The sequence below is a fragment of the Macaca fascicularis genome, chromosome 11 (assembly GCF_037993035.2).
Source record: "Macaca fascicularis isolate 582-1 chromosome 11, T2T-MFA8v1.1".
Classification (NCBI taxonomy): domain Eukaryota; kingdom Metazoa; phylum Chordata; class Mammalia; order Primates; family Cercopithecidae; genus Macaca; species Macaca fascicularis.
Genome location: NC_088385.1, coordinates 103,767,620 through 103,789,949, shown reverse-complemented (window position 1 = coordinate 103,789,949; position 22,330 = coordinate 103,767,620). Strand labels below are relative to the sequence as shown.

The 22,330-nt window shown below is 37.8% G+C and overlaps 1 protein-coding gene across 1 annotated transcript in view; it reads right to left on the bottom strand.

Annotated features, from left to right (window-relative positions):
- The window catches only part of CFAP54 (cilia and flagella associated protein 54), a 377,376-nt gene that overhangs the window by 103,000 nt on the left and 252,046 nt on the right, over positions 1 to 22,330 (bottom strand). The window contains exons 57-61 of the mRNA XM_015431414.4: positions 21,247 to 21,402; positions 18,594 to 18,699; positions 17,584 to 17,677; positions 11,881 to 11,979; positions 10,922 to 11,063 (exon numbers count right to left, since the gene is read on the bottom strand). Of these exons, the coding sequence (XP_015286900.3) occupies positions 10,922 to 11,063; positions 11,881 to 11,979; positions 17,584 to 17,677; positions 18,594 to 18,699; positions 21,247 to 21,402 (597 nt within the window). The remainder of the gene's footprint in view (positions 1 to 10,921; positions 11,064 to 11,880; positions 11,980 to 17,583; positions 17,678 to 18,593; positions 18,700 to 21,246; positions 21,403 to 22,330) is intronic.

Here is a 22,330-nt window from a genome sequence, read left to right as displayed (position 1 = left end):
AATTCAATTATCTTTTATTGAGTCAGACATTAACGAGATCTGTAATATGTTATTTATGTTAACTTGTAATGAGTTTATTACTGTTCTTTTTAAATTAATTAATAAACTTTAATTTTTAGCTTTAATTTCTAACAGAACTGTATGTTTTCTATACTAATAGATTTGTCTAATTATTTTACCTAAAGTAAATCTGGGTAAATTATATTTTCCCAGGAAATTACAAGTTGTATAGAAGTTTTCAAATTTGCTTAAAGTTGAACCAAAAAAATCTTTAAAAATTTAATTTCTTAAAATCAGTGATTACTTTTTTCTTATCATTTGTGAGAGGTTTTCTTTTTGCTATAACTAATTTTCCTGAAAAAGTTGGCTAATAGTTTTTCCCCTAAAATTACAACTTTCTAATTTTATTGGTTTTGTTTCCTAATTTATTGTATACATATTGTAAAGTGATCTGAAATAATAACATCAAACATACCCCACATATCAATACATTTACATTTAAATCACCTATTACAAGAAAAATACTATCAGGTCTTATAAGAAAGAAAACCCAACTCTATGCCCTATATAAAAGTATATTTAAAATAAAATTATTTCAACAGTTTGAAAATAAAAACATGGGAAAATGTGTAGCAAGAAAATGTAAACCAAAAGAAAGCAATATTTGTGATCTCAGTACTAGGCAAGGTAGAATTATGGCCAAAAAGTGAAACAAAATTGGGGACCTTTATAATGTTAAAGGGTATCATTCACAATAAAGATATAATACTTAAGAATATTCACAGTCCAAGTAACATCTTGTCAATAAAAACAAAAACTACAGATACAAGAGGAGGAACAAGTATGTGAGCAGCAGAGGACCTCTGTTCATCTTGTCCAGGTGTTGTCAAACTCTAGCCCATGGGCAAAATCTGGCCACACATGTTTACGTGGGACTCATGAGCTAAAAATGGTTTTTACATTTTTAATGGTTGGAAAAAAATTAAAAGAATAACATTTTGTGTTACACGATAATCATATGAAACTTAAATGTCAATGTCCACAGTAAAGTTTTTTTTTTGGGTGGGGGATGGAATCTCACTCTCTTGCTTGGGTTGCAGTGCAGTAGCGCCATCTTGGCTCACTGCAACCTCCACCTCCTGGGTTCAAGCGATTCTCCTGTCTCAGCCTCCCGAGTAGCTGGGATTACAGGTGCCCGCCACTATGCCCAGCTAATTTTTTGTATTTTTAGTAGAAACGGGGTTTCACCATGTTGGCCAGGGTGATCTCGAACTCCTGACCTCATGATTCGCCGGCCTCAGCCTCCCAAAGTGCCAGGATTACAGGCGTGAGCCACCGCGCCCAGCCCACAGTAAAGTTTTAATGGAACACAGCCATGCTCATTCATTTACACTGTGACTATGGCTACTTTCATGCTACAACAGCGAGTTGAGTATGTTCAGCAGAGACCATAAAGACTTAAATAAGTAGACTTAAATATTTACTATCTATTTACAGAAAATAATTGGTGACTACAACCTTGTTCATGGATGATCAAGTGGAGAAAAATACCTAAGGATGATAAAGTAAATATAGTGGCATCAATAACCTCTGTACATAAAAACAACTAATAGAAATAATTTTTTGAATTACAATACAATAAGAAGACAACATCTCGAAAAATAAACCTAACCAGAAAAATACAACATTTATTTGAAGAAAATGTTAAAACGCCCTAAGGGATGTGAACTAGAAAATATAAAGGGCATATAATATTCTTGGTTAAGATCTTTCAGTAGAATAAAAATGTAAGTTATTTCTAAGTTAATGTCTAAATATAACATAATCCCAATAAAAATACAGCAGGACTTTGCTATTACATACACACAGATGTATTTAATAGCAAAAGAGTAGAAACAACATAAATAGCTATTTTTTTGAACTAGACAAGCTGCTTCCAGACTTAACACACAAAAAAGCCACAAGAGACAATTCTGAAAAGAGAGAGTAATTAATGGAGACTTATCCTTATATTAAGTATATTATTACAAGGTTACAAAAATTTAAAAAATGTACTGAAGCCAGAATGGACAGATCAATTAGAACTGAAAGAAAAGTACAGAAATAGGGTAGCCATCTGGAAAAATTAAATTTATATCCACCTGTCACACTTTACATATTCCAAATAGATTTCTGTGAGTTATTTAAAGAATCTGAGTAGGGAGGACTTTTCTAACTATGACAGAAATTCAAAATCTATCAAAAAGATTGATAATTTCTACTATATAGAAATAAAAAACTTTTTCATGTAACAGAACTATCATGTAAAATGTTAAGTAACAACTGAAAAATTAGAAAGATATATTTACAGATATCACAACTAAAATGTTGATTTTCATAATAAAGGACTTCTACAAATACTTAAAGGCCAAATTTTTTTAATAGGGAAAGATTATGAGAAGAGAGTTCACAAAAACATGTTCAACCTTCGTCCTCACCAGAGATGTGCAAATTAAATCTGAACCTTTTGTTCTCCCACCATGTCAACAAAAGTTTAAAAAAGGTTTATAATGTACCTTTGTCAGCAAGGGTGTTGAAAAAAGACCATTTATTAACTGCTGACAGGAGTACAAAGTGGCATAATCTTGTTGGAATGATTTTGGCAAAAATTACCAAATTTACAAATGAAACTACCCTTTGATCCAGACATTTGCTTTATGGGAATTGACCCAAGAGATATACTAGCCTATGTACAAAATGATATAAATGTATAAGATGTACAGATGTATGTCATAGCAAAAGAGTAGAAACAAGACAAATAGCTAGCAAAAAGAGACGAATGAATTTAATTATGCTGTACCTATATAAAGGAATATTATACAGCCATAAAAAAGCTGCTTATGTGATGATTTGAAAAAATTGTCAAGATACATTTATATTAATTTAAAGAAAAAAGAGCAAGGAGCATTATTATGTGTGCAATTATACCACTATTTGTATTTTTATGGGAAAATCTGTCAATGTATCAGTGTATATACCAGGTTGGTTCACTCAACATCTGTCTTAACCTCCAAATGTGCTGTTCTATACTGTAGAAATTATGAAGATAAAAATGACACTTCCCTGATTTCCTTGCAACTATTGTCCTGGATGGGATTTTAGGTATTATAAATTCAGTGCATTCATGCAAAACTTGGAGGTGGAACTGGGTTAAGTGGTGAAGGGGACAGGTGATTAAAGGTAACTCTTCGGCTGGTGTGATTCTGGCAGAGGAAGTGTGGTTCTTAAGCCTACAGCTGAGCAGAGGCTTTCTACCTTACAGACAAATTCTTGATCTACAGTTTCCTTTATAGGAAACAAACAAAAGCTGCGCCTTGGTGGTCCAGCTACACGTGGCTTAGTCATTTCTGGACACTTATCCTAGAAGTTGTTTCTTTAGCTCTCCCATTGACTTTGAAAGTCCTTTGATAAATCTCATTCTATTTGAATGAACTGGAGTTCATTCTGACCTCTACCATGGAACTCTGACAGTTGATATAAGCACATAATATCTCTGGTGGGGAACACAAGAAAATGACTCTGGTAGGCAAAATGACGGCCCCCTAAAGATGTTCATGTCTAATCCCCAGAATCTGTGAATATGTTAGATTACAGGGCAAAGGAGAATTAAGATTGCAGACCAAGCTGGGCATGGTAGCTCACGCCTGTAATCCCAGCACTGTGGGAAGCTGAGGCATGTGGGTCACCTGAGGTCAGGAGTTCGAGACCAGCCTGGCCAACATGATGAAACCCTGTCTCTACTGAAAAAACAAAAATTAGTTGGGCATGGTGGTGGGTACCTGTAATCCCAGCTACTTAGAAGGCTGAGGCAGGAGAATCGTTTGAACTCAGGAGGCAGAGATTGCAGTGAGCTGAGATTATGCCATTGCACTCCAGCCTGGGCAACAAGAGCAAAACTCCGTCTCAAGAAAAAAAAAAAAAAAAAAGATTTCCGACCAATCACCTATCAACTGACTTTGAGATAAGGAGATTATCCTGGGTTATCCAGGTGGGCCTAATGTAATCACAGGGTCTGTATATGCAGAAACAAAGTCAGAGGAGTATGTTTCCAGGTCAGAGAGATTTGGAGATGCTACACTGCTGGCTTGGAAGATAAAGGGAAGGGCCATGAGCCATGGAATTCAGGTGGCCTCTAGAAGCAGGGAAATGCAAGGAAACAGATTCTCCCTCAGAACTTTTAGAATAATGTATCCCTGGTGACACCAGAATTAGCCCCAATAAGACTTGTTTTGGACTTCTGACCTCCAGAACCATAAGACAATAAATTTGTGGTAATTCGTTATAGCAGGAATAGGACACTAATAGACTGGTAATTGATTGCTTCTAGGGGGAACTGAGAACTGGACACTTGCAGAGAAGATGAAAAGATACCCTTTTGTATCTTTTGAGTTTTGATTCTTGAGAATAAATTACCTATTCAAAAAATTGAATTAAACTAAAAGGAAAAAATACTCCATACATATTTGACCAATGTAATCCGGTCTTTAATGCTGCAGAGAAAAACTAAGAACAGTTTAATGTTTGTTCCTTTTTTTTTCTAACTGAATACTTACAATTATTTTCTCTTCCTAATCCAAAGATGTTACCAGAGTTTGTCCAGATACAATTTGTACTATAACCATCTTCAGAAGAATTGGGGAGGATGGAGGAAGAGTCCCTTATGCCCTGAATGGAGAAGGATCCCTTTGCAATAGCTTCCTATCAACCCAGGCCAGAGCTCCCTGGGTTTCAGTGATTCTGGGCCAGTATTTAAAATGCCAGTTTCCATGTATCATTCAGGTGGTGTGAATTACAACCTTACAACCTAAAGTGGGTTTTAATGTGGGCACTTGTCACGTTTCCCTGAATCTACTCAAGCCAGTGGACAGTGTATTTCCAGTCCTCAGTTTCTGGAGAAGCCCATTCTGAATCCCCATTTATACAGTTATCTCGTTTCTGACTTTCCCCACCTGCAGGGCCCTCTTTCCCGACTGCTCCATGAGTCTGGTACTGAAGTCCCAGTTCCATCTGTTAAGGCCTAATTCTAATCCCTCTCCAGTGAAGTCCTCAGGTTCAGGCCCTGCCACAAATCCCCAATTTGCTTTGGCAATTTGGAATTTTCCTTTCCTGGTTTCAAGCTCAGCCACCAATTAAAACAATTTTTGTACTATTTACCCACCACCATTATGTGTTTGGATTGGGAAGGGCAGAGGCATCGCTCATGTCAGCTCCGTCCAAGCAGTCCAGCAGGCTGACTAGAAGCATCAATTCTGCATTTTGAGTTCCTGGCAATACTTTCTTATCACAGCCAACATAAAGCTTAACAGCACAGCCTTTAGAATTGGATAGATCAGGATGTGAATTAGTAGTGGAATAGTACGCAAGTTATATAACCTCTCTGAATGAGCACCTTGCCTCATTTATAAATGTGCATAATGACACTCCCACAGGATTTTCCTGAAACATAAATGAAATCAAGTAAGACAGCGCTGGCACACAGCATCAGGTGCCACTCATCCCATTATTATCTGGTACTTCCTGAGTCATCGCTTTCTGCCATTGTGTAATGGCCTGGGCCCTGCTAAGGGTAGCAAACAATCTTGTTATGTCTCCTCCAGTTCAATGAAGGGTAAATCTTTCTCTCAGTCTCCAGGACAGCATTCCACTGTGCTCTTCTGAGAATGTTTTCTCTCACATGAGCCATTTGTTGTTTCTCGTTTTACCTTGTTGACTCTGACTAGAACAAACATGGTCTCCTCCTACCTAGTGCCTGACAATTGCTAGGGTGTGTGCTCTCCTCTTAGCCATGGTACTGTCCCTTCTCAGATTTAAGTGATCAGTGTATGAATCTCTGAGTGGAGTTTCTGGACTCTTGCAGGCATTGGACCAGGACAACTCTGCTTCACTGAGGCTGGTCCTTGTCATGACCCAATTGTCTCATCTCTAATACTCGGATGCAACACACACACACAAATTCACACACACACACACACACACACACACACACACACCACCTTCACTAGCACAGATGATTTTTCTCCATTCCCACCTATAAGTAGTATAATTATTTGGGATTTGAGTAGTAATATGCCAATCTAGTTCCGCTACTATGGGGAATTGTGTGTTAGAGGAATAGGAAAACAGAAGATAATAGTAGAGGAATTGCATCCTACTTTTTAGTTAGTTGTCATTGACCCTGTATCTCCGCGCCAGGGGCAAGGTGGCATGGGAGGGAAAAATCAGATTTATTTTCAGGTTGGAAGCTTTGCTCTGTTTCAAGAGGCAAAACATACATTAAAGCCCAGTTGTGATTCTCGGCTCTGCTCCGTTGATCTCCTTTTGCATTCTGACAATAGGTTCACTCTAAGGTAATGGATGTGCTTTGGTCAAGGATAGGGCAAAGCAGGATGTTTACATCCTGTGTGACTCAGCGAGTTTAGAGCGCAGGTGTATAATTCCACTTGTTATCACAGCCATGTAGCCATAACATGGGAAGGCTCATCATTTGGCTCTAAGTCACTGCTGTCTGTAAAAGGTATAATTGCCATGTTGACACTGTATAGGTGCACTCATGCCCAGAGAAAGAAAGAGTTAAGCTGCTGACCCTGAAGGGAGAGCTGGCTATGCAGCTGTGTGTGGCAGTGGCCAGAGCAAGCAGCCAAGACAGAGCAGTCTGTGTAAGACAGTTGCTGATGAGAGAGCTGCTGAATAAAGCTGTATTTCACGTACCTATAGCCCCCTGAATGTTCTTTCAGCTCCCTGCTCCCCATCCACCCACACCCCTCCTACCTCAACATGGGCTGGAACCTGACCCTGGACCTAACATTCACTGACATTACTTTTTAGTATGACAGGCATTTGTAGTTTTCTGTATATGTGTTTATGTAGTAGTAAGAGGCTGCATCTGGGACCAGTAATCCTAAATGTTACTTTGAATTCAAAATTTAAATACAGAATTTAATAATTTTAATCCCAGCTGAATTTTTTATCAAGGCCACAAGAAAATCAAGACAAAATGATAGAGTATATACTTGAATATAACTGGACCCAAAGTAGGTAGCACGAAATAAATGTTTCTTTGATTGAATTTAAACATGGCCCCACACTGCCAGTGCCATCATTTCAAAGTGTCTGTTCCTACAGAGAATACCTCAGTAATTGTATTAGGTGCATCACTTCAACTCTCTTACTGTGCTATAGGTGTCATACAATTGCTCTCTGGTCCTGGCAGGATGATCTATAGCTCACTCTCCACACATGACTAGTCCATTCTGTCATGATGCTCCTGTCATCAGTTGCTCTGTTGATAAAATTTGCTTCCCCTGCGTCAATTTACACCTGCCCCATAATATACCTCTCCCAGAAAACAATGTTCTTAATTAACTCATATGCCATCCTGCCTGTGTCCAGCTCCCCTAGAAGGCATAGATGGATTTAGCTTGTGGCACTTTAATTTGCCTTCATTACTATGCTCTCCTTTTTTTGTTTTGTTTTGTTTTTTGAGATAGAGTCTCACTGTGTCACCCAGGCTGGAATGCAGTGGCGCTATCTCGGCTCACTGCAACCTCTGCCTCCCAGGTTCAATCTATTATCCTGCCTCAGCCTCCCTAGTAGCTGGGATTACAGGTGCCCACTACCATGCCCGGCTAATTTTGTATTTTTAGTAGAGATCAGGTTTTGCCATGTTGGCCAGGCTGGTCTTGAACTCCTGGCCTCAAGTGATCCACCTGTCTTGGCCTTCCGAAGTGCTGGGATTATAGCCGTAACCCACCGCTCCCAGCCTATTATGCTCTTCTTAAAAGATGAATTTTGTTTTTTATATTTTATTTTTTGAGACAGAGTCTTACTTTGTCACTGAGGCTGGAGTGCAATGGTGCAATCTCAGCTCACTGCAACCTCTGCCTTCTGGGTTCAAGCGATTCTCCTGTCTCACCCTCCTGAGTAGTTGGACTACAGGTGGGCACCGGCACACCCAGCTAATTTTTGTATTTTTAGTAGAGACGGGGTTTCACCATGTTGCCCAGGGTGGTCTCAAACTCCTGACCTCAAATAATCCACCCACCTCAGCCTCCCAAAGTGCTGGAATTACAGGCATGAGCCACTGCGCCTGGCCAAAAAATGACTGTCTGTCATTTCAGGGTATATGCCTGTTCTGATTGCCCACGACTAGAAGCTCATGGAAGGTAAGACCTGCTTCCTTGATGTGTTCTCTGATTCTTCCTTCTCTCTGAATATGAGTATCTGGTACAGTACTCTGCATACAATAACAGTAAATGTTGTTCATCATCTCATGTGTAGATCAATGCTAGTATTGTTTAAAGCTAAGATTACTGAGGAGGTTTTTTGCTGGGTGCTAATTTATGCTAATGCAAGGAAAATCAAACAAGTTTTATTTGTTGTTGTTAAGGAATTTTGCCCTTTAGCAAGCCATTATAATATGAACCTCACTGCCATCTGGGTATTTGCGGCAACCAAGTGGGAATTCAGAACCTCCTTCTAACCCAAACACTGAAGTGAGGGAAGTCATCAGCATGAATTAATTATCAGCCTGCCAGGAAAGGACTGGAGGGCAAAATTATTATTCTTAAGGCAAGGCAAAATGCAAAACAGATTGGATTTTAAAATTTGGTAATTTCATAGTTAAAATAGTAAAGAAGGGCTAATAGTATAAAATGGAAACTGAAAAAATGTAATATGCTATGAAAGCCACTGACACGGAACAAGAAAGCTTAGGTTCTAGTATTAAACTGAGATGAAGACTACCTACTCAACTGGATCAACAAACATGGTTTGGTTTAGAGGATGCCATTTTCCCCTGTGCCCATGGCTGAAATCATTAATTAATCACAGGACCTTTTTCATGTCTTTCCTATGGTTCTCTCCTCTGAACCATACAGAGGTTCTTCTCAGGTAGCCACTGGCCATTGAATTTGTCATACACGATAGTTTCAATTATCATTTGGCAAACATCCACGCCTCTCTCCCTTCCTGCTCAAGCAGTGTATATTTCCCTAGCTCACTGATACTAGACTTGGCCCTATGACTTGCTGTGGCCAATGGGATGGGATGTGAAGAGAGGCGTTAAATGCATTTGTGTGATTTGCTTTGTGGTTCTTTCACTCTGGTATCTACCATGAGAAGATCGTGCCCCAGCTAACCACTGTCTCTTTAGCTTGGGCCTCACGACAAATGTACGTAAGAGTGCGCCTGAACCCGACCTACAGCCTGAAGCAGAACACATGAGCTGAGAGGAAGAATGAGTTCCCGTTGCCGTAAGCCACTGAGTTTTAGGGTCCATCTTGGATGAAACTTATTGGTCATCCCTGCCCTAAAAATTGGGAGAACACAAGGAAATGATTAGGATAAAGTAGACACATCATTCAGAAGTAATAAGGAGGCAGTATGAAGAAGAAATAGCCATACTGGAAGTTTGAATTATCATCTAAGATTTTGACTAATCTCTCAGTCTACAGACAAGAGACTGAGCAACTAGCCTCAGATTCTACAGTAGATTGGTCTCTAATGAGGCTGAGAGAAATGAAATGGTTTGGCAGAGTTAGGATGTCAACTTAAGTCTCTTGATTATTAATACTGTACAATAATGTGTGCTTCTAACAGGGATGCTTTCCTGGCATTCTGAACCAGGGAGAATTGAGCTGCCAAACAGTGTCAAGCAAAAGTGGGCTGCCAAACTGCCCTGTGTAGGGTCAATGGCTTTGTCCTCAGAGAACCCATCTATGGGAACCTTAAAGAAGAGCAAGCACCCAGTCCGACGTTCAGGCTGTGGCTCAGAAAGCCGATAAAGCAAAATTCTACCAGGTATGAAGGAAATATAAATAAGAAAACAAAGCTTCAGTGTAAAAAAAAAAAAAAAAAAAAAAAAAACCCTATAAAATAGTTTACAAAATAATTTGGGACACAAATGCTTCAGTAAAGAGACAAAGAGGGGGACGTTAGACATTAACACTTTAACTAAGGCTGACCCAACAATGCAGCAAAGTAAGCCGCTGTCTACAGATGTGATTCCAGAAGTATTAGGATGGTCACTCCCACCCCTGTCAGGTTAAAACTCTTCTGCTTTGGCTCAATGCTGACCTAGCACCAAGCAAAACTAGAGATGGATGTTAGTGAAATTCCAGTCTGGAAGTAAGACTAGTATCTTACTTCTTAGCACCTATCCAAGTGCTTAGCACACAACAAACACAGGATAAATGTTTTTTGAGTGAAATAATGGAAAAACACATAAATGAATGTTAAATGCCTGTTACCAGTTATCTGATATAGAGGTTTATGTTATAGTTTACTATCAAAGGAGTAACTAAGCAAAAACATAAACAGTATTGCAGTCAAGTTTAAATTTTGCTAATCTCTTCCATTAATTCTTTTAACAAATGTTGATATTCATTGTCTGCTATGTGCAAGCACTGTGCAATCTGCTGTAGATGAAAATTGAATAGATGAAGACCCTGCCCTCAGGTAGCTGATGATAATTTAACGAGAGAAAGAGCTTAAACACACAATCAAACATACATACAAATACAAAATAACTAAGGAAAAGAGGAGGGAGGCATATGAGAGTGGGTGAGTGTAGATTTTGGATTAAAGAATCAGAGAGGCAAAAAGGTCTCACTTGATATATGTGAACTGGAAAAGAAACAGATGTAAAATATCATTTTTTACAAGAACATGCATCTGAAATGCAGCAGCTGACCAACACGTACACATGTGCAGTGAGCCAAGGGCTCTCTATTTTGGCCCTAGAACCCCTGTGATCCCCTGGAAGTACCCCCAAACATTACCACCATCTAAGCTAAAAGCCAACAGATTATAATTAAATCTTTGAAACTTGATTCTATATTACATATGCCAGTTTTTTGCATAATATGTAAATCTCCAAACATACCAAGCAAATAATCTGTATACGAAGACAAAAGATCCAGAGCAGCAAATTCTGGGATATTTGGTAATGCCACTTGGTTAACTTTATGGGTTCTAGTATTCTTCTTTCCAATAAGTATGTTAATTGCCAGCACAGCTTCACTGACCTACAATTAATGCATAAATTAGAATTATAAATGTAAGCTTTCTAATTCATAGATTATCTATTAGGTAAATAATGTGAAAAAAGTGATTTCATACAATAATATTCCATATACATTGGAAGAAAAAAAAGACAACCTGAAAAAATAATATGTGATCCCTGACATGTAGAATATATCATAGTCAAACAAATAATTTAGGGTTGACAATTTAATTAATGCATAAGTCACTTTAAATAAGCTACCTCACCTTGCTATGGCAGATATCTGCCAAAATGTCAAATATGTGCACATGTGTATCTGCCAATAGTTTCACTGAGAAAAGGTGAAACAAAGGGAACTAAGTCTGGCTAATACAGAGATTGAAAACACACTAGTATTTCTAATCTTTCCAAAGAAACATAATTGGCACAAATCCCAAATAATGTAATTTTTTTTCTTGTTTTCTTTTGAGACAGGATCTCACTCTGTTGCCCAGCCTGGAGTGCAGTGGTGAGATCTCAGCTCACTGCAGCCTCGACCTCCCAGAGTCAAGCAATCCTTCTGCCTCAGCCTCCTGTGTAGCTGAGACTACAGGCATGCCACCATGCCCGGCTAATTTTTAAATTTTTTGTAGAGATGGGCTCTCACTGTGTTGTCCAGACTGGTCTCGACCTCCTGGGGTCAAGTGATCCTCCTGCCTCAGCCTCCCAAAGTGCTGGGATAACAGGCATGAGGTACCACACCCTAACTCCTTTCTCTTTTATGGGTATACTGTTTTCCTTAAAGGCAGAGAATACAGATAAGACGGTAAAAAGAAAGATTAAACAAAAATCACACTAACCTGTGCAGCAGCTCTTATTGCAATCCAGGCTAATGAACTGTACATTTCAAATTTACTTGCTGATGTTTCTTTAACAGAACTACTTCTTCTGAGAGGAGGCTAAAAATATGACAAATGTGTTATGATATAAAGTTTTGTGATAACTCTTCTCATCTTCTAAAGATGACATTTTAGTGAAATACTGTGTAGTCACTAAGGATAATAACGTACCTATTGGCATGAAAAGATATTCAAAATACATTGAGGAAAGAAAAGTGTAGGTTACAAAATTGTATGAAAAGTACAATCCTTTTTAAAAAATATGCACACACATACATTCCCTGTACATAAATGCAGGGAAAATTATTAACAGTCGTTATCCCAAGTTTTAAGGTAAATTATTCTTAGCATTTTTTTCTAATTTTCTATAATGAGTTTGCATTATTTGTGTAATAAGTTAATAAAAATTATATATATATATATTTGAGACATAATCTTGCTCTGTCACACAGGCTGGAGTGCAATGACATGATCTCGGCTCACTGCAACCTCTGCCTCCCAGGTTCAAACAATTCTCCTGCCTCAGACTCCCAAGTAGCTGGGACTACAGGCATGCATCACCACACCCAGCTAGTTTTTGTATTTTTTATAGAAACAAGGTGTCACCATGTTGCCTAGGCTGATCTGGAACTCCTGAGCTTAGGCGATTGGCCCACCTCAACCTTCCAAAGTGCTGGGATTACAGGCGTGAGTCACTGTGCCCATCCAAAAATGGCATCTTAAGTAAAATTAAGTGCCATTATAATAGAAGACCTATAAATTGAATATATTGTGTAACAGTGTCAGAAATTAGAACGTTGCTTAAAGATTTTTGGCAGTATTTGCTGTCATATTTCCTGCTAAGAAAAATATTAAAGAGATAGTATTATCATAAAGTTTCATAGAATAACAAAACAAACAAACAATGATTGAAGATTTTTTTTTTACCATGGGGGTTTCTTTAGTAAAGAATATATATATATATATATATTTTTTTTTAAATATATATTCAGTTTTTAAACATAAGAAAGTCAATGCTACAGAAGTGAACAGAACAAGTAGCTAGTCTACCAGTAGCTAGTATCTGTTGTACATTTTTATAGACAACTAAAATAAGTAGTAGTAGTTTCTTAAGATTTAAATCATCTGGATGGAGCTAACTATTCAATTAGCCCCACGGGTGCTAATTCTTTGATGCCCATATTTTGACCAATTCTTTAATTTTCAATGAACCTGCAGAATAAAACAAACAATAACAAAAGTATATTTCTTTTACTTCTGGTGAGAAGAGGCCCAGAGAAAAAGAAAGGCTGTGTACAATGCTGATGCCAAAGCAACAAGTATAAGGCATAAATGTGGCCTTGCCTAGCTCTAGTGTTAAGCCTGGCAGAAGATGACACCTGGAAAGATCTGCCTATGGGTAAATCTAAGCAATATAGCCCCGTTCCAAGATAAAACAAGCAAATGAACAAACAAACAAACAAAAAATCCTAATCATTAGCTGCAATGGGACTAATCTGGGGTAACGATTGCTAGCTTACTGACTACATAAGCATGGGTAATTTATCTACTTAAATTCTGGAAACAAGACTAATAGGCATGTAATGAAGAATAGAGAACAACATTAAATAACTATAATGTAAGACCAACTAGTGACTCAGGCATTTAAAGAAAAAAGAAGTCATCTCGAATGGAAAGGAAACCTTTATTGAGGAAGTTGGGCTTGAGCCCACCATAGAAAAATTTGGAGTGGAGAAACAATATGCTGGGCATTTTCCAGATGGGGGAGATATTCGACATTGCACAGGAGATTCTAGGTTATGTAAACAGGAAAGAAAACCCAGGCAGGGGGTGTGGAATGCATGTAGATTGGAAATGAAGAAGTAAAGTGTCTTTGTTTGCAGGAGACATGATCCTATATGTAGAAAATCCAAAGGAATACACAAACAGACACACAAACACAACTAACATTAATAAACCTGTTTAGCAAGGTCACAGGATACAAAACTCAATACATACAAATCAACTGTATTTTTATATACTAGCAATAAACAATCTAAAAATTAAAATAAAAATTCCCTTGACAATAGAAATAAACAACAAAAATGTATAAGACTCGTACACTAAAAAGACAAATCTTTGCTGAGAGAAATTAAGACCAGAATAAATGAAGAGACAGTCCATATTCATTAATTAGGGGACTTAATACTGTTAAGATGACGACAAAAATCGCCTTAGTTTTTTTTTTTTTGCAGAAATTGACAAACAGATCCTAAAATAGATAGTGAAATGCAAAGGAGTCAAAGTAGCCAAAACAGTTTTGAAAAGGAAGAATATAGTTGAAACACGCACTTTACAATTTCAAAATTTGTTAAAAGCTACAGGAACCAAGACAGTGGACACTCAAGTAAAGGTAGACTTATAGGTCAATGAAACAGGATTGAAAATCCAGGAATAAACATTTACATATATAATTAATTTTCAACAAAAGTGCCAAAGCAATCCAATGAGAAAAGGATAGTCTTTGCAACAAATGGTACTGAGACAACTGCATATTCATGGACAAAAAGATGAATTTAGAATTTAGAATCTTACCTCACACCCTACACAAGTATTAACTCAAAATGGATCATAGACTTAAATGTAAAAGTTAAAACTATACAACTTCTAGAAGAAAACATAGAAAATCTTCAACATCTGCCGTTAGACAAAGGGTTCTAGAAATGCCACAAAAAAACACAATCTATAAAAGATAAAAAGACAATTTGGACTTCATTAAAGTTTAAAACTTTTGTACCTCCAAAGACACTACTAACAATATGAAAGGAAAAGCCACTAACCAGGAGAAAATATTTGCAAATCATTTATCTCATAGGGGGCTTGTATCTAGAATACATATATTTTTTTAAAAAGAAAACTCTCAAAGCTCAATGATGAAAAAAGACAAATGACCCAATAAAAATGGGCAAAAGATCTGAATAGACATTTCCCCAAAGAAGATATACAAACGGCCAACAAGCACATGAAAAGATCTCAGCATCATTAGCCGCCAGAGAAATGCAAATCAAAACCACAATGAGATACCACTTCATACCTACTAGCATGGGTACTATCAAAAAGGTAGACAATAACAAGTGTTAGCAAGAATGTGGAAAAATTGCAACCTTCATATACTACACTTCTCCACCTTGAAAAATTGTGATTATAGTCCTTGTCACATTGCAATACAATTATTTATCTCTCTTGCTAGACTCTGTGCTCCTTAGGAAAAGAAACTGGTTAGCATACATTATGCCCTCAGTAAGTGTTCGGTTCATAAGTAAATAAATGAATGTTCAAGAAATAGTCAATTCAACTTAGCCATCCATTATTGAGGACCTGCTATTAACAAAATAGAAAGAAGAATAAAGATGTTTAGCTGATGTTACATAATGAGAAATAATAGTTCCATTTATATAAGTACTTATTATATACAAGCCCATTTCTTGTTTAATTCTCAGAGCCACTCTAAGAGGTAAGGATCCTCATCTCCATGTCACAGGTGAGGAAACTAGGCTTAAAAAGACCTCAGTTACATAGCTAGTAAGTTGTGAAGCTAGGATTCAAACCCACACAGGTACTATGGTCACTCTGCTATATGGACACTACATAAAAGAGCAACAATAGTGCTTTCTTTTAAGGGCTTATAGTGTGTTATCTTTATTAGGACATATTTCAAATGTTATATTTCCATGGTCTGAATACGTCTGCATGAATTTTTTTAATTGGTTTTGGTTGTTTTCTGTGCTTCTAATAATTCTATGACTTGCTAAAATATTTATACTATGTCAAAACATACAGAAAATAATGATCATATTGTAAGGAGTTACACTACTGTTTTCATTCAGATCCTAACTTCTTTATGTTCTTAATTATAAGCACTTCTCTAGTAAGGGCCAGAAAGGTGATATATTATCATCCTAGCATCCTATTAATTTGTATTGCCACCTGCTATAAAAACAAGGGTTTTTTCCTGTTACTGGAAATAAACATGTTTATCAAACAACAAAAAGTAACTTTTTCTAGTTTGTAATTATTTCTATTAAAAAAAGTGGGGCCATTTACCTAAGGCAGCTGCCATATGAATAATTCAACTGACTGAGAGTCTATTTGCCTAAAGGTTTTAAATCATGTTTATGCTGTCTCAAAAATTAAAGATTTGATTCCAACATTTTCTGAAAAGATCTCTTGGAGGGTGAAATAATTATTCAATAAGGATGAAACAGAAAAGCCCACTAAAATTTTAGAAACAAAAAATAAAATTACTGGGTTCATATACCTCAAACGCACCCAAATTACTCCTGCCTCTGGGATCTCCCTCAGTCTAGACCCTTGGTCCTCATGTGTGAACCACAGACCAGCAGCATCAGCATCACCTGGGAGGCTCATTAGAAATGCCAAATCTCAGAGCCCATCCCTGATTTACTGAATCAGAGTCTGTCATTTCACAAGATTTTCAAAGGTGTTTCTACACCTTAGTTTGGAAGCACTGCTCTAGCTAGAAAACGCGACCCCTCTGCAACTCTTTGCTGGGGTCCCTCCTCATCCATCAAATCCTACTTCAAACATCACCCCCTTCTCAGGTCATTCATTGAAAATCCCACCTATGCAAGTTATTCCTAGCTCCAAATTTCACTACCTAAGTCACCCCCTGACATGGTTTGGCTGTGTCCTCACCCAAATCTCATCTTGAACTGTAGCTCCCAAAATTCCCACACGTTGTGGGAGAGACCTGTTGGGAGATAATTGAATCATGGGGCAGTTTCTCCCATACTGTTCTCGTGGTGGTGAATAAGTCTCAGGAGATCTGATGGTCTGATAAGGGGAAACCCCTTTCACTTGGTTCTCATTCTTTCTTTGTCTGCTATGTAAGATGTGACTTTCGCCTTCCACTATGATTGTGAGGTCTCCCCAGCACATGGAACCATGAGTCCATTAAACCTCTCTCCTTTATAATTACTCAGTCTTAGGTATGTCTTTATTAGCAGCGTGAAAATGAACTAATACACGCCCTTCCCCTCCTTCTCCCTCATTTCCTCCCACCTTTCCTCCTCTGGCCTCCTTGTTTTACTGGTTTATTATGTTTTCCTCTACTGAAAGGTAAGCTCCATGAGAACAGTGACCAAGTTTGTTTTAGACACTGCTTTAATATCTTCCTCTGGAAGAGTGCCTGGATCATAATAGACGCTAAAAAGATATGTGATGAATGAATGAATGATTCTATCAAGAGGAAATCTATTTACAGGCCATATCAGTATTGAAAACTTCACTTGTCCATCTGTTTAACCAATATATCATTTCTTGAATTTTCCTGATCAATACTAATGACTCATTCATTGCCTCGCATTTATATGTTATCCATGAAATATAACTGTATATTTATATGTTAATATTAAGTATATATTTATGTACACTTACATTTCATGGATAACATTTTCACAGGCAGAAATGTGTATATAAAAATAATTTCCAAAGCCCTATATAAAATGTCCAAAGAGGTATCTCTTTGTAACATATAGTTACAAGTGTAACTACAAAGCAATGAATTAATTTCTCCAAGTCACATAGGAAAATCAGCCTCAGTGTTACCAAAATAGCAAGCTCAAAGGCAATTAACTCATCATTTCAAATAAAATAGATTCTTACCTTAAGTGTTAACGGTGATCCTGAAATTTTTATCTTTGGCTTCTTTAGATGAAAATACAATAGAGCCATTTCTAGGTAGGAGTCTCTTATCAATCTAAAATGATATACCACTGTACTTATTAAATAGCTTCACCATGCATAATCATTGGTATCATTTGCCAACAATTTCTAAGCTGATGAAATGAAAAACTGGCAAAACCAGCATCTGTCACAAACACACACCCTCTTTTCATAGCCCTTTTGACCATAGATACTAGCATCTTCCTCCCTACTGAAATTGGAAGTTCTTGAAGAGAGCTCAGCATTCTGCCTTGTCCTGTGCTGGCAACACTCCATGCTATAACTGCCATGAAGCCTGGCATCAAGACCATTCTGGAATATTCTAGCACACAAGACACTAAATAAGTGGAGGTCAGGGCTGGAGGATTTTGCCTTGAAAATGTAGGCCCCTCTCTATCCTCCTCCACTAATTAAAATAGAAAGAAACACATAGAGTTATGCAATGCCGAAAGCAGAGATTTGGTATGGGTTAGGTCTATGTATTTACTATCAAATCTGTCAGCTGGGGATCAGTGCACCTGGATCAGTGCCGTTGTAATAAAGGCAGCTTACTCAATATTGAGGTTATATTCACACAGAATTAAGTTGACCAGTCCTGGTCCTGACGACCAGAGTGAATAGCCACACGAACCTCTTCTAGACACAACTGCACATTTAGGGAAGGATCTTCCAGTTTAGAAGCCAGTCATCCTGAGGAGGCCCCAGCAATCCTGGGACTGACAGGAGATCTGGGTACAGGCCAATATGCCACTATGAGGACAGTCATTTACCATTATTTTAAAGGAGGCTTTCAGTCAGAACAAAGAGCAACAAGCTTGAGATGGACCCCATGAACTAGCCCTGCTTTGAGAAGGCATCCCAATCAATCCAGCCTTGAGTGGTCAATATACTACCAGAACACAGGGTTCAAGCCAAACACACACAGCTACAACAATGGAATATCCTTTTACCCTGAGTTTTGATCATTTTTCAGGCTTAGTTGTATAGCTTCATATAAACTCTCAAGTTGAAAACTTGGAGATTTCTCTTCCATTAGTATTTGACGTTCTATTTTGCCTGAAAGAAGAAAAAGATACAAAGATGGGTTTCCCTTTTTCTAGGACTTAGAATTTAAGAACAAATATTTCATGTTGGAAATTCAGAACATTTGGTGTGCTATCCTTTTGTATGTCTGTCTATTTCTTCCAAAGGGTAAGCCAATAAGGAAAGACCCATTGCCTCCTTCTTCAGAACTCTCAGGCTTCCCCTGCATTCAGGAAGCAACGTGAGGCAAGCCTCCTTTGGCTTGCCCTGCACAACTGGTCTTCCCATCTTCCCATCTAACTTTTCCCTCCATTCCCTTATGCTTCTCCCTCCTCCTGTATCTTACACTCCCTTTTTTTGACATGCATTCTCCTCTTTCCCCTGTCTCCTTCACAGATATCAGAAAACATCTACCCTCTCATGTTCATTGTAGCATTATTCACATTATTCACAATAGCCAAGATATGGAATCAAAGTACCCTTCAACAGGTGCATGGATAAAGAAAATGTGATATGGCTGGGTGTGGTGGCTCATGCCTGTAATCCCAGCACTTTGGGAAGCTGAGGCAGGTAGATCGCAAGGTCAGGAGTTTGAGACCAGCTCACCCAACATGGTGAAACCCCGTTTCTACTAAAAATACAAAAATTAGCCGGGCATGGTGGTGCATGCCTGTAATTCCAGCTACTCAGGAGGCTGAAGCAGAAGAATCGCTTGAACCTGGGAGGTGGAGGTTGCAGTGAGCTGAGATCACACCACTGCACTCCAGCCTGGGTGACAGAGTGAGACTTATTCTCAAAAAAAAAAAGAAAAAAAAGAAAGAAAATGTGATATATATACATAATGGAATACTATTCAGCCTTAAAATAGAAAGAAATCCTGTTATTTGCAGACATCATGGATGAACCTGGAGGATCTTATTCTCAGTGAAATAAGCCAGGTACATAAAGACAAATATTGCATGATCTCACTTAACTGAAGAATCTTAAAAAGTCAGGGATGGTGGGGAAATAGGGAGATATTGGTCAAAGGGTACAAAGTTTCAGTTAAACGGGAGGAATAAGTTCTGGAGACCTATTGTACAACATGGCGACTATAATAATAATTATAGATTTTAAACGCTTTCACCACAAAAAAAGATAAGTATGTGAAGTGATGGATATGCTAATTAGCTTGATTGAATCATGCCACAATATATACATGTATCAAAAACATCACACTATACCCCATAAATATATACAATTGTTACATCAGTTAAAAATAGATTGAAAACACTTTTAAAATTTAAAAAAAAATACACACACAAACCTAAGGAGAAAAAATAAATCCTAAAAAGTCAGCAAATGGCTGAAAACTCTCTATGATAATGCAAACGCGCTGGCCCTCACAGCTCCCAGTCCTCATGGTGAGCTCCAGCCTTCAAATATAGGCACTAGCAGGCCAGGCCTGGTGGCTCATGCCTGTAATCCTAGCACTTTGGGAGGCCGAGGCTGGTGGATACCTTGAGGTCAGGAGTTCGAGATCAGCCTGGCCAACATAGTGAAACCCCATCTCTGCTAAAAATACAAAAATTAGCCAAGTGTGGTGGCGCACGCCTATGGTCCCAGTTACTCAGGAGGCTGAGGAAGGAGAATTGCTTGGACCCAGGAGGCGAAGGTTGTAGCGAGCCAAGATCATGCCACTGCACTCCAGCCTGGGCAACAGAGCGAGACTCCGCCTCAAAAAAAAAAACAATGTAGGCACTAGCAGAGCACATGGGTAGCAACAACGATAGAAAGGGAAACTTCTATAATCACGGTGGAAAGGATTCACAGCTTTCATGCAGCCAGTGGAAAGGCACAGAGCTGGCCAGTTCTGAGCTCACATCTGGGCACTATCATTTAGTGGCTGTTCACTTTCGGAAAGTCCCTTAACCAGACCTCACCTAATTTTCCTCATCGTCAAGTGGGATTTGTTATGCCTACCTTGCAGGGCTATTTTAAGAATTAGCACTATGAGATGTAACATATTCAATACAGCACCTAGCATCTAGCGGACACTCAGTAAATCATAGCAGTCATCCTCATCTTTTTCTTAGGGGTAAAATGGCCACAATAAAAGTATATAAATGTATTAAGTAAATAGGTGTTATATATAAGTTTTAAGTATAGGTATGCTGTAGCTATTTAATTTCAATGAGTGTATATCTCTTATTTATAAAAGTTAACCAAAATGTTTAGCTAAGTAATGAAATGATGCAGAAAAAAAGTCTTCCAAACATTATTTAAGTAATATTATTTATAGCTAAAAGGTTATGCTGCCATTTTTCAGTCAAACATGAAACTTTGTATAAGAAGAATCAATTATAATTGTAAACAAAATGAAGTAGTCATACTTTTTCTTTCTAGACATAAACTTAAAATAAGCAGTGTTCTTTTACCTAAGACTGGATTTGGTGGAGGTACCATTGTGTTAACCATCTCTAAGCCCTTTGTATGTCTGTAATTTTTATAGTCAAGGACCAAATTTTCAAGAATCCTGTTGTTAATAGAAAAAAGAATTCCGCAAATTTTGTCATAGTTCTGACCCCAGCTGCATTTTACCTTTCTGAAAAAGGATTTCAGCTTCCACCTCATGTTCCTCCACTGCTGTTGTTCTACAGAGCTTCAGTGCCACATCAAACAGACGAAGAGCAGGTAACCACTTCGAGGGGTCCTTCCTTTTATTCTTGTAATATACTTGCTTGGCCACTGTATGTCCTAAAAGAAAAACGGTTGGGTGGGGAAGAACAATACAATACACAGCGTTTATAACAAGCCTCCAAGTTACCAGACTACTCTCACAGTAATGAAATCTATCAAGAACTTTGGTAGTTTTTACAGGTTTTAGCATCCAATAAATGTTTTAAAGACTTATAATACCTAGTATTTCAATGAATTACAGTAATAACCCTTTGAAATTTTTTCTTTGATACATTTCTAACATGTTTTCTTATTTTTTAAATGAAGGATAATCTCTCAAAATCCTTTCCTTCTAAAATTTCACAATGCTCTACACAACAACTTTCATGCCACTAAGATGAGGTTGTTAATAGGGAAACACCCAGAAATTTTATGTTGTTCCCAATAAAAATTGCAAATATTAATAGGCAGTAATTTTCTTTCTATTAAGCATTATAGTGGTTACTTGCTTTGTGTGTTTTGTTTTGTTTTTTTGTCATCTCCACTAGACATCAAACCCATGATGGTCAAGGGCTACATGCTATGTTTTTATTAGGCCCCATCATTATTTAACATGTTTTTACTTAAAAAACCATTGTATGGAAGAGACATTAGACTTTATCTGTGTGACCCCAGAGCCAGATAGGCAGACATTTATTCAACAAATATTTTCTAAGTTCTTAGGTACTTGATAAAAATGAAAATAGAAAATAATAAGAGCTAAGATTTATTAAACACGTCCTACGTGCCAGCCACCCTCTGAAGGACTTAAATGCATTATTTATATGATCCCCACAACTCTGAGTGGGCAGCATTATCAAGCTTATTTGACAGAGGACAAAGCAGTAGCTCGGTGAGGTTTCAGCAACTCTCCCAAGGTTAGATGGTTAGTAAATAGAAGAGCTATAATTTGAACCTAGGTAGTCTGGCTCCAGGCCCACAGTCTAAACTACAACATTGCACTCTC